Here is a 15,080-nt window from a genome sequence, read left to right on the forward strand (position 1 = left end):
TGTCCATCTCCCTTTTTATACCTGAGAAGACCAGAAGAAACAGCTGCTGGACTTCAGGGAGGTGTTCTGACCTGAAAAGTTCAGTCTGTAATGCTGACAGAATGGGGTAAGGACTTCACTTTTGAATCAAGTATAGTTTAAGTTTAGCACCAGAAAGCTTTTTAATCTTTATTTTTCATGTAACCATTTCTAACTTTCATGTATCATTACTTGTACTTCCTTAAAATCTATTTCCTTGAAGTTTAAATAAACCTGTTTTTATTATTTAATTGAAACTAATCCAGTCTAATTAAGTTACATTGTCTGGGTACCTCAATTTGAGATAGCAAGTTGTTGTGTATTGTTTCCTTAAAGGGACAATAAAACTATCTCTGGACTCTCCAGATCATTTTGTGGGGTGGGGGGCATGCTCTGTACCTTGGGAGAACATCCAGTACTCCCCTGTCAAATGATTGTGTGGTATCCAATGCAAAGTTTGTCATGTTGGATGTCTTCGGAAGGCTCAGGATGTACCGAGCATTGTTGTTATAGTGATGTAATAGCTATGTTATGGGTTATAATTCTATCTATATAGTTATGAGGCTGAAAATGTATCCTAATGGCTTAAAGCAAGCCCAGACAAAGACTCTCAAGAGCAGAGAGGGAGTTCACACCTCATCAGGCCAGGTCTGGGATAAACCCAGCCCAGCCTCACAGGAACAAAAGACGCTGGCATAGGCAGAAACAAAAGAATTAGTTAGATTCCCGAGGGAGTCACCCCCCCCCTTCCTTTGGTCAGTTTGGAACTGTGATGAGGTAATGCTCACCTGACTCTGAAGGGGTGGGGGAAGTCAAGAGGGAAGAAAGAACATGATAAAAGGGGGAGACATTTACCATGCTCTCTTTCTATCTTCCACCTACACCTGCAGACACCATACAAAATGACGGAAGCACAGATCAAAGGGGAGAGCTTGGCTGAAGAGCAACCAGACAGCCTGTTGTGAGAAGCATCTAAGTTTGTAAGGGGATTTAAAGATCATCTTAGAATGCATCCTGCTTTTATTTCATTGGACCAAATCTGACTTCTTATGCTTTGACTTATAATAATTTAAAATCTATCTTTATAGTTAATAAATGTCTGTTTATTCTACCTGAAGCAGTGTGTTTGGTATGAAGTGTGTCAGAGACTCCTCTTGGGATAACAAAAGGGGGGGGAAAGTGAACAGAGTTAGATTAGTACAAACAGTAGGTTTTATATTTTTAGAAAGAAACAGCTCGGGCCAGTGCCGGAAGCCCACTCCTGGTAGCAGCCCCGGGGAAGGCTGTTGCACACAGAGATACAGATTGGAAGGGAAACCCCTGGAGGGCTTTAAATGTTTCAGTTTTCACCCTAATGAACAAAAGCAAAGGAGGGGTAGATCTGGTGGGTGGTTCCATGAGCAGCTGCCCCTCCCTGTAATGTGCCCACGGCTGCACCCACAAAGACACACGTGCAGTGGAGGTGAGCCAGCCCCTTCCATGTATGTGCCTGGGCAGGACCCCCGGCCTCCTGGGACACAGGCTCGATTATGATCCCTGGGGCGAACCAATAACTCAGGGCCCAGGGCAGCCTCTTCTCCCCACCCCAGCACTTGCTCCTCTGACAGCTCCGGGCTGCAAAGCAGAGGCACAAGCCCCGCCCCTTTTGAAAGTGCCACGCCCCCCCAGTTCTAAGGCCCCGCCCAATCCTCTCATGGTCACGCCCCTGCTCCCGCCCCCATCCCCAGCTGTCCCCGAGCTCCGGCCCCGACGGCGCTGGAGCGAGCGGTGGCGCCCCAGAGGCTCCGTCCCCGCTATGGTCTCGGCTCCGCGCTGCCGGCCTGGCGCCCGGGGGCTCCTGGCGCTGCTGCTGCTGCTGCTGCCCCTGCCCGGGGCTCGCGGTGAGTCGCGGCGGCCCCAGCAGCGGGCGCTGCCCCGGTCTGTGCTGGGCCGGCGAGCGGGGACCTGCTGCTGCCCCGCACTGGCTGCGCGGGGGGTGGAGCGGGGGGCGGCGAGCCCCGCCCGAGCGGCACCGCCCCACTGGCTGCGGGCGCAAGGGCTCCGGGCCCTGGGGAGCGAGCGGCCGCGGGGCAGCCCGGGCCGAGTGACAGGTGTGAGCGGGCGGGCGGGCAGCGGGCTCGGCCCGTCGGGGCGGGTGTTAAGGGATGAATCTCTCAGGCTCGAGTTGGCCACTACCTGGCTCACTTGGAGTGTGGCTGGGAGCTGGAGGGTTGCTTAGGCTGGAGTTTGGCATGCAGTGGGGACTCAGCTGCTCTGTGCTGCTAATCCAGTCGCTCTCTGCATCTCCATCTTTCTTTTGCAGCGTGGTTGCTCTCCCTAGGCTAATTCCTGTTTAGATAACTTGACCTAGCACAGCAGTGAAGATGCCTTTAGTTTCAACCCCTTGCTGTGGGAAGCTTGTTTGTTCTCATAGGCTACTGGAAAACCCGAGAAACTCCTCACAATGGGGCTCACCTGCCTGTGGCAGGTCCCTGTAGCATCTAAGGCATGTCAGGGTCCTTTTCAACTAAGGCGGCTGTGTGAAATTATTTAAAATAAATCTCTCTCCTGTTAAATGAGTGTGTTCTTATGTTTTTCTGGTAGGTCAGTGTGGGGCCCCACCAACACTCAGTCGTGCTGTACCCCGTGATACTAATGGCAGAGAGAGCTTCCCTATCAGAACGGAAGTGACATACAAATGCCATGATGGCTTTGTTAAAATCCCTGGAAAGTCAGACACTGTCGTTTGCCTTTCAACCTCAGAGTGGTCAACCATTGGAGAGTTTTGTAATGGTAAGTATTTTATTTTCTCTGGAACGAATTTGCTGGGGCCACCCTTCACTGATGAAAATGTCAGACTTTCCCCCACTGAATAGGTCTACTCAAAATTAGTTGTAATAACTAGTTTCAATTTCCTTGCTGGATCAGTGACAATATACAATTAACCTGCTTATTCAAGAATCTTGTTACAAAGCAATCTGTGAACATCCATCAGTGAGACAACTTGTGCTTGATTCAGGAATGTGCAGTTTAGATGGACAGGAATGGGAAGTAATTTTCTATTTGAGTTTTGACTGCCCAGAAATAGATGGGGATGCTTTCATCCTCAGGATGCTCATACAATTTTGCTACATCACCAGGCAAATGTGAAATAAGGCTGTTTTGAAAATGATTTACCTGCATAGTACCACTTATATTACAAAATTGTATAAATGTCCTGGCCAATGGGAGCTAGGGGCGCAGTGCCTGTGAGAGAGAGTCGCACGGAGCCATTTGCGTGCCTCTGCCTAGGAGCTGGACCTGCTGCTGGCTGCTTCCGTGATGCAACATGATCCGCAGTGCCAGGAGAGGCAGGAAGCCTGCCTTAGCACCCCTGTGGCACTGCTGACACGGAGCCACCTCAGGTAAGCCCGCGCCCCAATCCCCTACCAGGCATGAGCAGCTGAGAGGAAGAGGATTTTGTGCAATCAGTGGCGACTGAAGATGTGGAGAAGGAAAGATTTGCGAGGGAACCACAAGCTCTGTGTTTGCCATGTGCAGTTTAAGCTACTGGCAGGGAATCCAAACAGGAGTTTTCTGAATTGTCAATATAACGATTGCGTTCAGAGCTGTGAGAGCAGATAGGATCGCAAAGATGGGTGCACAAGGAAAAGAGGGTGGGCCAAGGAGAGAATCCTGGGAGATTCTCACTGCTCGGGCCAGGGTGTGAGGGAGTTGGAGGATCCACCAAACTAGACTTGAAAGTATGAGATGGAAGAGTCAGGAGAAAAACCGTGAGAGGCTGGAGTGGCGATAGCCAGTAGATGATCGGATTAAAAGAAACAGGAATGCTTGATGGTGTCCAAGGCACTAAAAGGTCCAGGAGAATGGGGTGGGGTAGAGGCCCTGGGAATTGTGTGAGACTTCAATAAAGTGGAGAGGATGGAAACAGACTGGAAAGGGTCACAAGGTTAGAGTTGAAGATGACAACTGTGCAGTGGTTGTAAACAGAATGTTCAGTTAGAATTGGAGATGAGGAGCAGGGGGGAAATCTGTATTTCTCTTTCTATAAGCCTCAATCTACTAATGCCTTTCTCTCTCTCAGCTCCTTCCTTTTCCTTTTTTTTACTTAGTTCATATCACCCACTGCTTGGAGCAGCTCCCAGTTAGCTTTGTCCAAGCTCTTTGCTTTTTCTCCTTAAAAATAATTTGAAAAAAATCTCCCTTCCCCTACATATTTTGCAAAGTGTCCTGCTCTAATGCTCTTATGCTGTTTTGTGCCTGTACTGTAATAGCTGCTGCTGCCTCTAAATCATAAACTTTTGGGGCAGGGTACATGTTAGGTTCCCTTCACTTATGTTACAGAGCTGTGTGCACTTAGTGTTTTTTTTGTTTTTTAAAAGTGTGTGTGTGTGTGTGTGTGTGTGTGTGTGTGTGTGTGTGTGAATATATAAATAGAAAGGCATAAAATTGTACTTTTAACTTACTTAATAGCTAAATCTTTCAGATCCTGTGTCTTTTTCTTCTCTTGTTAGCTAGCTGTGGTGCCGCACCAAGGTTAAAATCTGCTGCCTTAAGGAAGGAAGATGAGGCGAAGAATTACTGTCCTCCTGGGAGCACTATGAATTATGTCTGTCGTCCAGGATATGAGAGCACCGAACTGAGACCTGTCATTACTTGTCTGGAGAATTTAACATGGTCAGAAGCCCCTGAGTTCTGTAGAGGTGAGTGTCTTTTTTTGTCACTTTTCTCTCTCTATTGAGCAAGTGGCCCTCTGTGAACAGATGAGTGTTTTCTGTTAAGCAGCTGGTTCTCATTTCAGCAGCGGCTTGTCAATGTTAGTTTAAAAAACCTTTTTTTCAGGTTTTGACGTAAATTTTCAATTACGCTTTAAATGGGGAGAGAGAAAGCAAAATGAGTACTATTGAACGTTAGACAGCACTTGCAGTAGTTAAGCTTTTTGTTGTGTTGGTTGTTCATCCCAGCAGCAATAGGAAATCATAAATAATGCAATACGGTTAATATTGTACTGTGGTAAATATCCATTTAAAAATGGTGAGCACAGTATCCCTGGAAGCTATATGTGAAGAAGAATAATAGTAATATTTTTGTTGTTAAAATTCACACATTTCAAAATTCTAGCCTCAGAGACCACTCATTCAGCATACAGTTCAACCAAACTGAATCAGTGTATTAAAAAAAAATGAAATATTTAATAACTATATTATGGCAAAGTTGTTCAAATATCAAAATACATAACAAAACTTAATTGACGAATGGCCTGCGTTGTGAAGAATACTATAAGTCTTGGCAAAGCTACTTATATTTAGTCTATATTGATATCTGTTGTATTACATGCAAAAACCTATGTTAATACAGGGTGAGAGGAAGGAGCCAACTGAGTGATCACCCTTAACAGCAGTTCCTTTTATGTATGTGTTATAGTCTGCGTTTGTCAAACAGAATATATCTTAAAACTGATGTGAATTTCTTGTGCAGTCTTAGACTTAAGTAGTCTGATATGCCTGCTTAGGAAAATACTTGATGTATATAATAGGCTGCATATTTTTATGTGAAAAAAATCCTTGTCCACATCAAGGACGGAGATGTTTTCCCAATATACTTATTAGTGGTATTTGCTGTGGCGCCCTGAATGCAGCATGTCTCTTCTGTTTGGCATGTGGACATGGTGAATTTCTGATAGTGTGTTCTTTATGGTAATAAGTGTCTGGCATCAGAGAAAACATCACAAGTAACTCCCTGTACCAGGTAGGAGGAGTCTCTGCCATTGAAGTTAACAAACTGATAGAATTAAACACTTAATGTGGACAGTAAGAATATCCACAGTTAAGTAGGAGAGTGAACTAACTGGACTGCTGGTCTACCACTGCCAGAGTCCAGGGTGGCCAAACTTACTGACCCTTTGAGCCGCATACAACAATCTTCAGAATTTCAAGAGTTGAAGCAGGAGGCACCTGCTGGGGCTCAGGGCTTCAGCCCTGCTCCTGCTGAAGCCCTGAGACCCGCCTCCATGCTGGGCATAAGCTCCCAGCCCACCACCCTGCTCCAAGGTAGAGGTCCCAAGAGTCTGGTAGGAGGGCTCCATGAACTGCACTTCAACTGTAAAAGAGCCACAGTTTTGCCACCCCGGCCATTGTCTCTTGTAAGTCTGTTAGAGTTTGTTGCATAACACGCTAACACTGATCTTGTTCTGTGCTAGGGAAATCTTGTGGTGTTCCAAAAGGACCAGAGCATGGCAGAGCTGTTGTTTTAACAAATGACCAGTATGGTGCAAGTGCAGACATCATTTGTGATGAAGGGTGAGTGTTGGGCAATTGGCGCTGATTCATTCACAGAGCTTAGTTTGATGTAAAACTACTGGTGAACAGTGGAAAATTAATAATAGAAATTCCAATCTAATTTAAAAACCTAATCTGAGCAGGTGCTGCAGATCAGCTGTCCTGGCTTCAGGGCCCTATTAAAAAAGTATAACCTTCAAGCTGAATTTGGCCAGGTGTAGATCATGATCCCTCAGTCCTCCAGCTGAAAGATTAAGTTGGGAGGAAGCAGGTGCAGCTATGGTGTCATGGGGTGTGATTCAGTTTGTTCAAGCTGCTCTTGGGGGAAAAAACTACCATAATATGTGATTGGGTTGTAGTTTCATTGGATTATGCAGTTACTTTCTGGACATCAGAGTAATTGAACAGGGAAGCACATGGCATGAGCATGGATGTCTTCGTTTTAATTCATGTATCATTTTGTTTTTCACTGCATCACCCATTTCAGTGGTATGTACAGAGTTAGATTTCCTGTGTTAGGATCATAATGATTGGGAGGGGCTGGTTATGGAATAAATTGTCTAGGGAAGTTGTGAAATCTCTGTCATCAGAGATTTTTAAAATATCAAATTGCTTTACAAAGGGCAGCAGTATTGTTTACCCCATTTTACAGGTAGGGAATCTGAAGCGCACAGGGGAAGTGACTTCCCACGGCCACCCACAGGCCAGAGGCAGAAATGAGAATGGAATCCAAGTTTCCTGAGTTCCAGTCTAGTGGTTTTTCCTCTCGCCAATACTGCACCTGAGTTGCACCCACAAGAATGTCCAAGCTATTGTTGTGATTCTTCACATTTTCTTCTGCAGAAGTGTACAGGAGTTGCACACCTTGGAATTGTGTCTGCCAATGAAAGCTTTGGGTTTAAATGGGCTGATGATGTTTGGACATTGAGATGTTCGGGTTTTGAAAGAGTGGCAGCAGCGAGACAGACCTGGGGCAGATGTCTTCTCTCCCTGTTGTTGCTGTCAGCACAAGTGGCCTTTGGGTGTAATGTTTTAAGTTGGAAGAAAAGTAGTAGCCACCTGGTCACAAATGATGTTCATGTCTATCCTTTTGATCCCTGCTGTTTCAGCAGACTATTGAAAGAACCTGAAGAAACCAGCCTTACTAGGTGCACCTCTCATCTGATTCTCTAAATAAGGCCACAACCTTTAGCCTGTGGTGTTAAAGGAAGTAGTGAAGGCTAAGTGACTGCATTGCCAGTATGCAGTACTTCCTCTGTAAGAATTAGCTAGCGGTCTAGCTAAGTGTGTCTTGGATGTGGACTGTTGCCAACTCTTTGGTAGAAGAGCAGAGTTAAAATAGGAAGAAGGATGATGGAACTCAGAAGGCTGAGCTACTGACTTCCAGAGTGACAGAGATACTCCTTTTAGTACTTTGCTCCCCACAAGGGAGGTGTGACGCAACCTCCTACTCTGAAAATCCAAACATCTTTGACATGCGAACACTTTGAGAAGATTAACAGTCTGGAAAATTACCAATTTCCTTAGTGTTTTTCAAATTCTGGATCTTATTTAGGGACTTCTTCCACCTTCTGGAGATGTAAGAAATAAGAAGCATTCAAAAATGTAGAAATGAGGGACTTACTTGTTTCCCTTTGCTAAGGTTTAACAAAGATTTTGCCCAGAAATTCCCAAGCATCTAGCTAGTGTAGACTTTAAGGGGAAGGATTCACCTGCTAACATGGTCTCTGCAATCTTATACCCACCCATTTGCTTGTTCTACATTGATTTTAACTATCAACATTCTTTGGTCCTAGGGGTCAGGTTCGTACTTTAAATTAGGAATGACCGTACAGGGTCACTTACTGGCAGAAAGATCCCCTTTTCCAAAATTCTAGACTATTACAGTAATAATTAGAGAGTTAGGTAAGTAATTTTTTCTGTTTTCTTTAGGTTCAGATTACATGGGCGGACTTTCATCCAATGTCTGTTGAAGGGAGATCAAGTTGAATGGCGTCAACTTCCAACTTGTGAAGGTCAGGTTATTTTTACGATTTTAAGAAGAATTTATGATTGGAGCTGTTGCAGAGTAACTGTTACAGAGCTTTCATGTGTATTTTATATTCACTTAATTTAGATTACATTGATAATATAGATATTTTTGAGAGCAGGAAGACATGATGAAAGTGTAGGAGGATCTGTTGTGTTGCTGGTGCCTTCTGTAGAAGCCACACCTTAAACAAACAAAAAAACCTCACAACCCTCTCTATCCCTACAGAGCATTCCCCTTGGGCTTGGTGTCTGGTGTATAGACACAATTGAACCCTGAACACGGGGATGGTGGGGTTCGATTAGTTTCTCATTCCTCGCCAAATAATCTCTGCTGCTTTTGAACCTTTTCATCCAACTTTTTTTTATTTTGTGTAATTCCTCCCTGTTAACTATTCTCCTCCCTTCCCCTCAAAACCAGCCAACCGACCAACCAGCCCTGGACTCCATACTCAAAATCTGAGGCTATTTTGGAGTGAAATCCAGTATTAAAACTTCTTTCCAATTTATTTGCTTTTACTTTTTTGTCCTTGTGGACACTGCCTGGGGTGGATCTGTCAACCAGATCTGTCAATCTGGTCTAGAACCAGCTGCATGTAGAAGGAAAGTTCTAATTGAAGCGTCTAGTTGCTGGAAAGTTGTAGAAGCACAACTATTGTCTTTCAAGGATGTCAATCAAAGAGTCCTAGCTCCTTATATATAATGTGGGGGAAGGATGTGGACTGATAAGCTGTTATCTGGGATTTGTTTCATGGAGCCAAAATCTTCCAGATGAATGGATGTTGGAAGTGGAGAAAACTTTGTAAATCTAAGGAAGGTAATGCCTCACGTTTTGTTAAGGACAGTACTAATTACACTCTCAAATAGTTGAATATTTTCCCTCTTTTTGGGAGGAATTGTAAAGGTTTACTTAATCTTTACAGTTCACCTCTAACTGAAATGTGCATTCATATTCCTGATGCCATTCTCTTTTCCTTCAGCGATTACTTGTTCTCCTCCTCCTAATATTGCCAAAGGGATGCATAATGGCAGCAACGTGGAAATCTTTGTCTATAACTCATTGGTAACTTACAAATGTGACCATAATTACTCACTCACTGGAGAGGCATCCATTCACTGTACAGCTAAAGATAACATCAGTGGAGTCTGGAATGGGTCTGCCCCTGAATGCAAAGGTGACTGACTGTTTTTATCTTCCTCTTGTTCTACTTTCTTCCAACAGAAAAAACATATTTTGATTGCTAGGCAAACCCATAAACATGAGGAAATTGAGTTAGGCATTAATCATCTAAAGTTACAACTTGTGGGAACCCTGGTTGCTGTTGGAAATGTAATCCTTAAAAAGTGGTTGTCGCTTCATGTACACACAAGGAGGAAAAATTTAGATCTCATGGGTAACCTTAATTCTGTGATTTCCTAACTTCTGAATGCTTTACAATTTTAATAACTTGTTTCTGCTATGGGTTTTATGTAACTTCTGGGCTTTTTTAAAATGAAGCTATTTATGCATATATAATCCATTGTACACATCGCGTAGCCAAGTGTTTAAATTCAGCAAATTATTTCAGTTAGGCTAAGTGGATGAGACTTGGGGCTGCCATATTAGAGATCTGGGTTCTCTTCCTAGCTTGTGTAGCTTTCATTCAGGGAGGATGGGTTGCTCAGTGATAACTTCAGTTTTGAAGGGCACAGGGTTGTTAACACCAGTCAGTAGAAATAATGAGTTGAACTCATCATCTCCTGGTTCCCAACATGGTGCACCTTCTCCTAGGCCATAGGATATTTTGATGTGAGGGACAGAGATACATAGTTCTGAGTTGCGCATGGCAACACCTTGCAGAGAATGCTCAGGGAGAACAGCATGTTCAGGGGTTTTAGAAGTCCCTCTAGGAAGTTTTGATGAGTAAAACTGAAGGGAAATGACAGATTTTGGCAGTTTGTAACTCACGGTGGTAGGAAGAGGCACCACGTTGAGCCTTTCACATCCCTGCTGCAAACCATGGAACTGTTAGAGCGCTTTCCTTTAAAAAAAAAAAAAAAAAGGGGGGGGGGAGGGAACTCTTTTGTAAAGGGAAGTGGTAGGCAGCTCAATGTAGGGGTTGCTATGAGCGTCCTGTAGAATATAGGAATGGGATCCCAGCAGCAATCTGCAAGGTAGCCTAACTGATAGTACATGGGCTCTCCAAAGTGTAAGTGGGTTAAGTATGTCCTGTCTCTAAAGATGCAGATTCCTAAGTATTAGTTTAGCAACCTCCTGGCTCTGAGTGGCTCTCAGTGACTCTTGCTAGAATGTCAGAACATGTATCCTCCTATGTTGGACCAGAAACTAAATACAGCAGTGTGGAATGGACCAGGTCTCTGCATTATGGGACTGTTTCCTCTTCCTTCCCCGCACCCCTCTCAACACTGAGACTGTGCGGGAAATGCATCAATATTCAGATTAAATACCAGCCATGTCTGATGGTTGAATTTCCCTCAAAGAAAGAGGCAGTCATTTAAAAATAAAAATTTCTAAATAACACAGCCCCTGTCTAAGCCCCCATCTGAGACTCTTTTGGCCTAATGTAATAACATCGGCATAAAGCTTGTTCACCAAAGGGGAAAAAAAATGAACAGAGTTAGGTTAGTACAAACAATGGATTTTATATCTTTTGAAATAAACAGCTTTGGTCACTATAGAAAGCCCGCTCCTGGCAAAAGGGCCGGGGATTGCTGTTGCACTCAGGGATGCAGACTGGAAGGGAAACCGAGGGAGGGCTTTAAATGTTTCCATTTTACACCCTAATGAACAAAAGCAAATGAGGGGTAGTTCTGGTGAGTGGTTCCATGTAATGTGCCCCATGACTGCACCCACAAAGATATGCATGCGGTGGGGCAATCCGGCCCCCTCTGTGTGTGTGCCTGGGCAGGTCCCCCCCTGCCTCCTGGGACACAGGCTTGATGCTGATCCCTGGGACGAACTAATAACCAGGGCCCAGTGGAGCCTCTTCTCTCCTTCTCTGACCCCACCACTTCCTTCCCAGACAGCGCCTGGGTGCAAAGCAGTGACACAACCCCCACCCCTTTTGAACACACACCCCACCCCCACTTCTCATGCCCAAACTGTCCTGGTCACGCCCCTGCTTCCTGCCCCCTTTCCTTGCTGTCACCCGAGCTGTAGCCCGGACAGCACTGGCAGAGCCGGAGCAAGTGGTCACGCCCCTGAGACTCTGCTGCTGGCCCCGCTGTGGTCTTGGCTCCATGCTGCCAGCTTGGCACTTGGGGGGCTCCTGACGCTGCTGCTCCTGCTCGGGGTAAGTGGGTTGGAGAGGAGGGTGGCCCCTGCCTGGGAACAGAATCCCCTAGGTCCCTGCCTTCCCCCACATCAGTGCCAGGCTGGGTGGGGACCGGAGCCGCAGCAACTCCCCTGGGCTCTCCCCATTACACGGGGCCCTGGCTCCTGCCCCCATGCAGCCCCTCAGCCTGGGCTACATCCAGCTTGGTCAGTGGGGGGCAGGAGAGTACGAGGGGGTCCAAACCCCATGGCAGCGACAGGTACCTGCTTCCCCACCGGCCCCTAGCACCGTACCTCTGTGAGTCTTGGACCCCTGGGAGCGCTTCTGCCTGGGGGGAGGGATAGCTCAGTGGTTTGCGCATTAGCCTGCTAAACCCAGGCGCTCAATCCTTGAGGGGGCCACTTAGGGATCTGGGGCAAAATCAGTACTTGGTCCTGCTAGTGAAGGCAGGGAGCTGGACTCAATGACTTTCCAAGGTCCCTTCCAGTCCTAGGAGATAGGATATCTCCACTAATTTTAAAAAAATTGATTTAAACTCTGTCCCATTGGTGGGAGTGTTAATGGTTAGGGCCTGGTGTTGGGGGTGTCTCCTGTCCATGGTTGGAGGCAGGCTGAGGGGAAAGAAAAAGCCACTTTGAACAGCAGGTAAAGGTGCAGCTGCTGTAGCTGACCAATTTCAGTAACACAAAGTTTGGCATATACAATTCCTAAGATTATAAAACAATCAAGTTCCCCCATTATAGCCTTTGGTTTGTGACTGTACAGAAATGGATTTAAAACTTCATTAAAACTAATGTTAAAATGATCCAGTACACAAGGTAAGAAAAGAGCATCTGTACATCTGGATATAATGCTTAAATTATCCGAAGTACAAAATTTGGTTTGAAAGTCATAAGGTACATATAGTACATAATCTACAGTATCCCAAATTAAGATTAATAAATTCAGTGATACGGTTAAGGTATTAGTATCCAATTCTTTGGGTACATAGCTCATAAAAGCTTAAACTAAGAGTAGCTTGTGGAAAAGCAAATATAGCAAACGAGTGAAGATTGTCCATCAGTAATTGAGAATTTAGGATCGGTTGCCCCTTAGAAAATACAGTACAGAACATCAGGAAGTATTTCAGTTACTTTCCTGACTTTGCTTCTCATTGGCACTTGTCCTCATTCCTCTCATACAGTTTCCGTGCATCGCATGAGTGAACTAGCTTCAAGGCTCTAATGAAAACAAGTACATCCAAATTGTCCCCAATAAAATCATTTGCGGCTTCTCAAAAACGAGTATTCTGTTACGAAAGACTACTGAGTATCTTTCATACTGTAGTTAACTTTTTCCCTTCCTTGTCTGTCTCTCTTGCTATGCATTTGTGATTCTCCTCCAAGATTGAGTTTTGCTGAGCTGCCTGGGGTAGTGAACAATTCCTATCCTGTTGGGACCGAACTGAAATACTCCTGTCGCCCAGGATATATTTTGGTCCCTGGAAGGTCTCCTGTAGTTACATGTCTTGCAAATTCAACATGGTCAGTAGACCCTGAGTTTTGTTTTGGTGAGTGTCTTTGTTGCTTTTCCATTTCAATTGATGTGCAAGCCATCTTGACACAGTTATGAACCTTATTTATTTTACATACAACAATAGTTTAGTTATATATTAAAGACTTATAGAAAGAGACCTTCTAAAAACGTTAAAATGTATTACTGTCACTCGAAACCGTAAATTAGAGTGAATAAATGAAGACTCGGCACACCACTTCTGAAAGGTTGCTGACCCCGGTCTAGAATATTGGGTTCAAATTGCCACTTGAATAAAAATGAAATGTACAATGTAAAAATAATTTTAATTTCTATAATTCTGCTGTTCAGAGATGCAAAAATAATGATGCGGCGCCCGGGTTTTTTTTGTTTTGTCAGGGTGGTGCTTGGTGGGGGTTGTTTTTGTTTCAGTGGGGCGGCGCTTTTTTTTTTTCTTTGGTTGGTTGGGTCAGCAAAAAAGTTAGAGCCGGGCCTGATCTCTCCAGCTCGAGTTGGCCCCCTAGCTGGCCCACTAGGAGTGTGGTTGGGAGCTAGAGAGTTGCTTAGACTGGAAGTAGTCATGCAATGGGGACTCAGCTACTCTGTGCTGCTTATCCAGTCGCTCTCTGCACCTCCACCGTACTTTTGCACTGTGGTTGCTCTTGCTCGGCTAATTCCTGTTTAGATAACTTGACCTAGCACAACAGTGAAGACGCCTTTAGTTTAAACCTCTGGCTGTGGGAAGCTTGTCTATTCTCATAGGCTACTGGAAAACCTGAGGAACCCCCTACAACAGGGCTCACCTGGTCTGTGGCAGGTCCCTGTAGCATCTAAGGCATGTCAGGATCCTTTTCAACAAAGGCAGCTGTGTGAAATTAGTTAAAACACATCTCTCTCCTGTTAAATGAGAGTGTGTTCTTATGTTTTTCTGATAGGTCAGTGTGGGCCCAACCAAAGGCTCCATCATGTCGTCCATGATACTAATCTCATAGGAGGCTTCACTACCAACAGAGAAGTGATATGTAAGTGCCGTGATGGCTTTGTTAAAATCCCTGTAAAGTCAGACATTGCTGTTTGCCTTGCAAACTTAGAGTAGTCAACCAATGCAGAGTTTTGTAGTCGTAAGTATTCTATTTTCTCTGGAATAAATTTGCTCGGGCCATGACTTGTGCTTGATTCAGGAATGTGTGGTTTAGATAGACAGGAATGGGAAGTAATTTTATATTTGAGTTTTGACTGCACAGAAATAGGTGGGGATCCCTCCATCCTCGGGATGCTCTTACAGTTTTGCTGCATCACCTGGAAAATATGAAATAGTTGTTGTTTCAGAAATGATTTACCAGCATAGTGCTACTTATATTCCAATATTGCATAAAGGTCCCAATTGGGTATCATGGGCCCCTTGTGCTAGGCTCTGTACAAACATAATAAAGAGACAGTTTGTCCCCCAAAGCAGTGGTTTTCAAACTGCGGGTTGCAACCCAGTACTGGGTCATGGAATGATTTTATATGCACAAATAGCCTCATTGTACACAATGTGTAGCCAAGCGTTTAGATTTGGCAAATTCTTTCAGTTAGGCTAAGTGGGTTAGGCTATTTGGTGGGTCCTTATTCACCTTCCACTTTCCTAAGAATTCCCACCGGGCTCTGACCATGGACCATTTCTTTGATTCCTCTCAAAAGGAGAGTGAAGTGGCCAATACCATGGGTAAGGAATATTATTGTCTGGGCTGATTGATGGCATCTCTAATGAGAGGGATGGGGGCAGGGACCTCCTTTTTGTTGTGTAGTTCTACAGCATTTAGCACAGTGGGGTCCTGAGTCATGACTTGAGCCTTCACGCACTATTGCAACACAACTAATAACACTATTGGCTGCAGTAGGGGGTGGTGTGCGAAAATCTATCGCTCTATGGCATCCAAGCACAGATCATTTCAGTGGTGCAAACGATCTTTCTTAGGTGTAGATTTTCCTGTAACAAAGACAGTTA

The 15,080-nt window shown here is 44.8% G+C and overlaps 1 protein-coding gene across 1 annotated transcript in view; it reads left to right on the forward strand.

Annotated features, from left to right (window-relative positions):
- The first annotated feature begins 9,389 nt into the window (after nt 1-9,389).
- LOC115651277 (complement receptor type 2-like) overlaps nt 9,390-15,080 on the forward strand; it is an 87,307-nt gene continuing 81,616 nt past the window's right edge. The window contains exons 1-3 of the mRNA XM_030562216.1: nt 9,390-9,478; nt 12,964-13,127; nt 14,026-14,112. Of these exons, the coding sequence (XP_030418076.1) occupies nt 9,471-9,478; nt 12,964-13,127; nt 14,026-14,112 (259 nt within the window). The 5' untranslated portion in view covers nt 9,390-9,470. The remainder of the gene's footprint in view (nt 9,479-12,963; nt 13,128-14,025; nt 14,113-15,080) is intronic.

Source organism: Gopherus evgoodei, chromosome 4 (genome assembly GCF_007399415.2).
Source record: "Gopherus evgoodei ecotype Sinaloan lineage chromosome 4, rGopEvg1_v1.p, whole genome shotgun sequence".
NCBI classification, from domain to species: domain Eukaryota; kingdom Metazoa; phylum Chordata; order Testudines; family Testudinidae; genus Gopherus; species Gopherus evgoodei.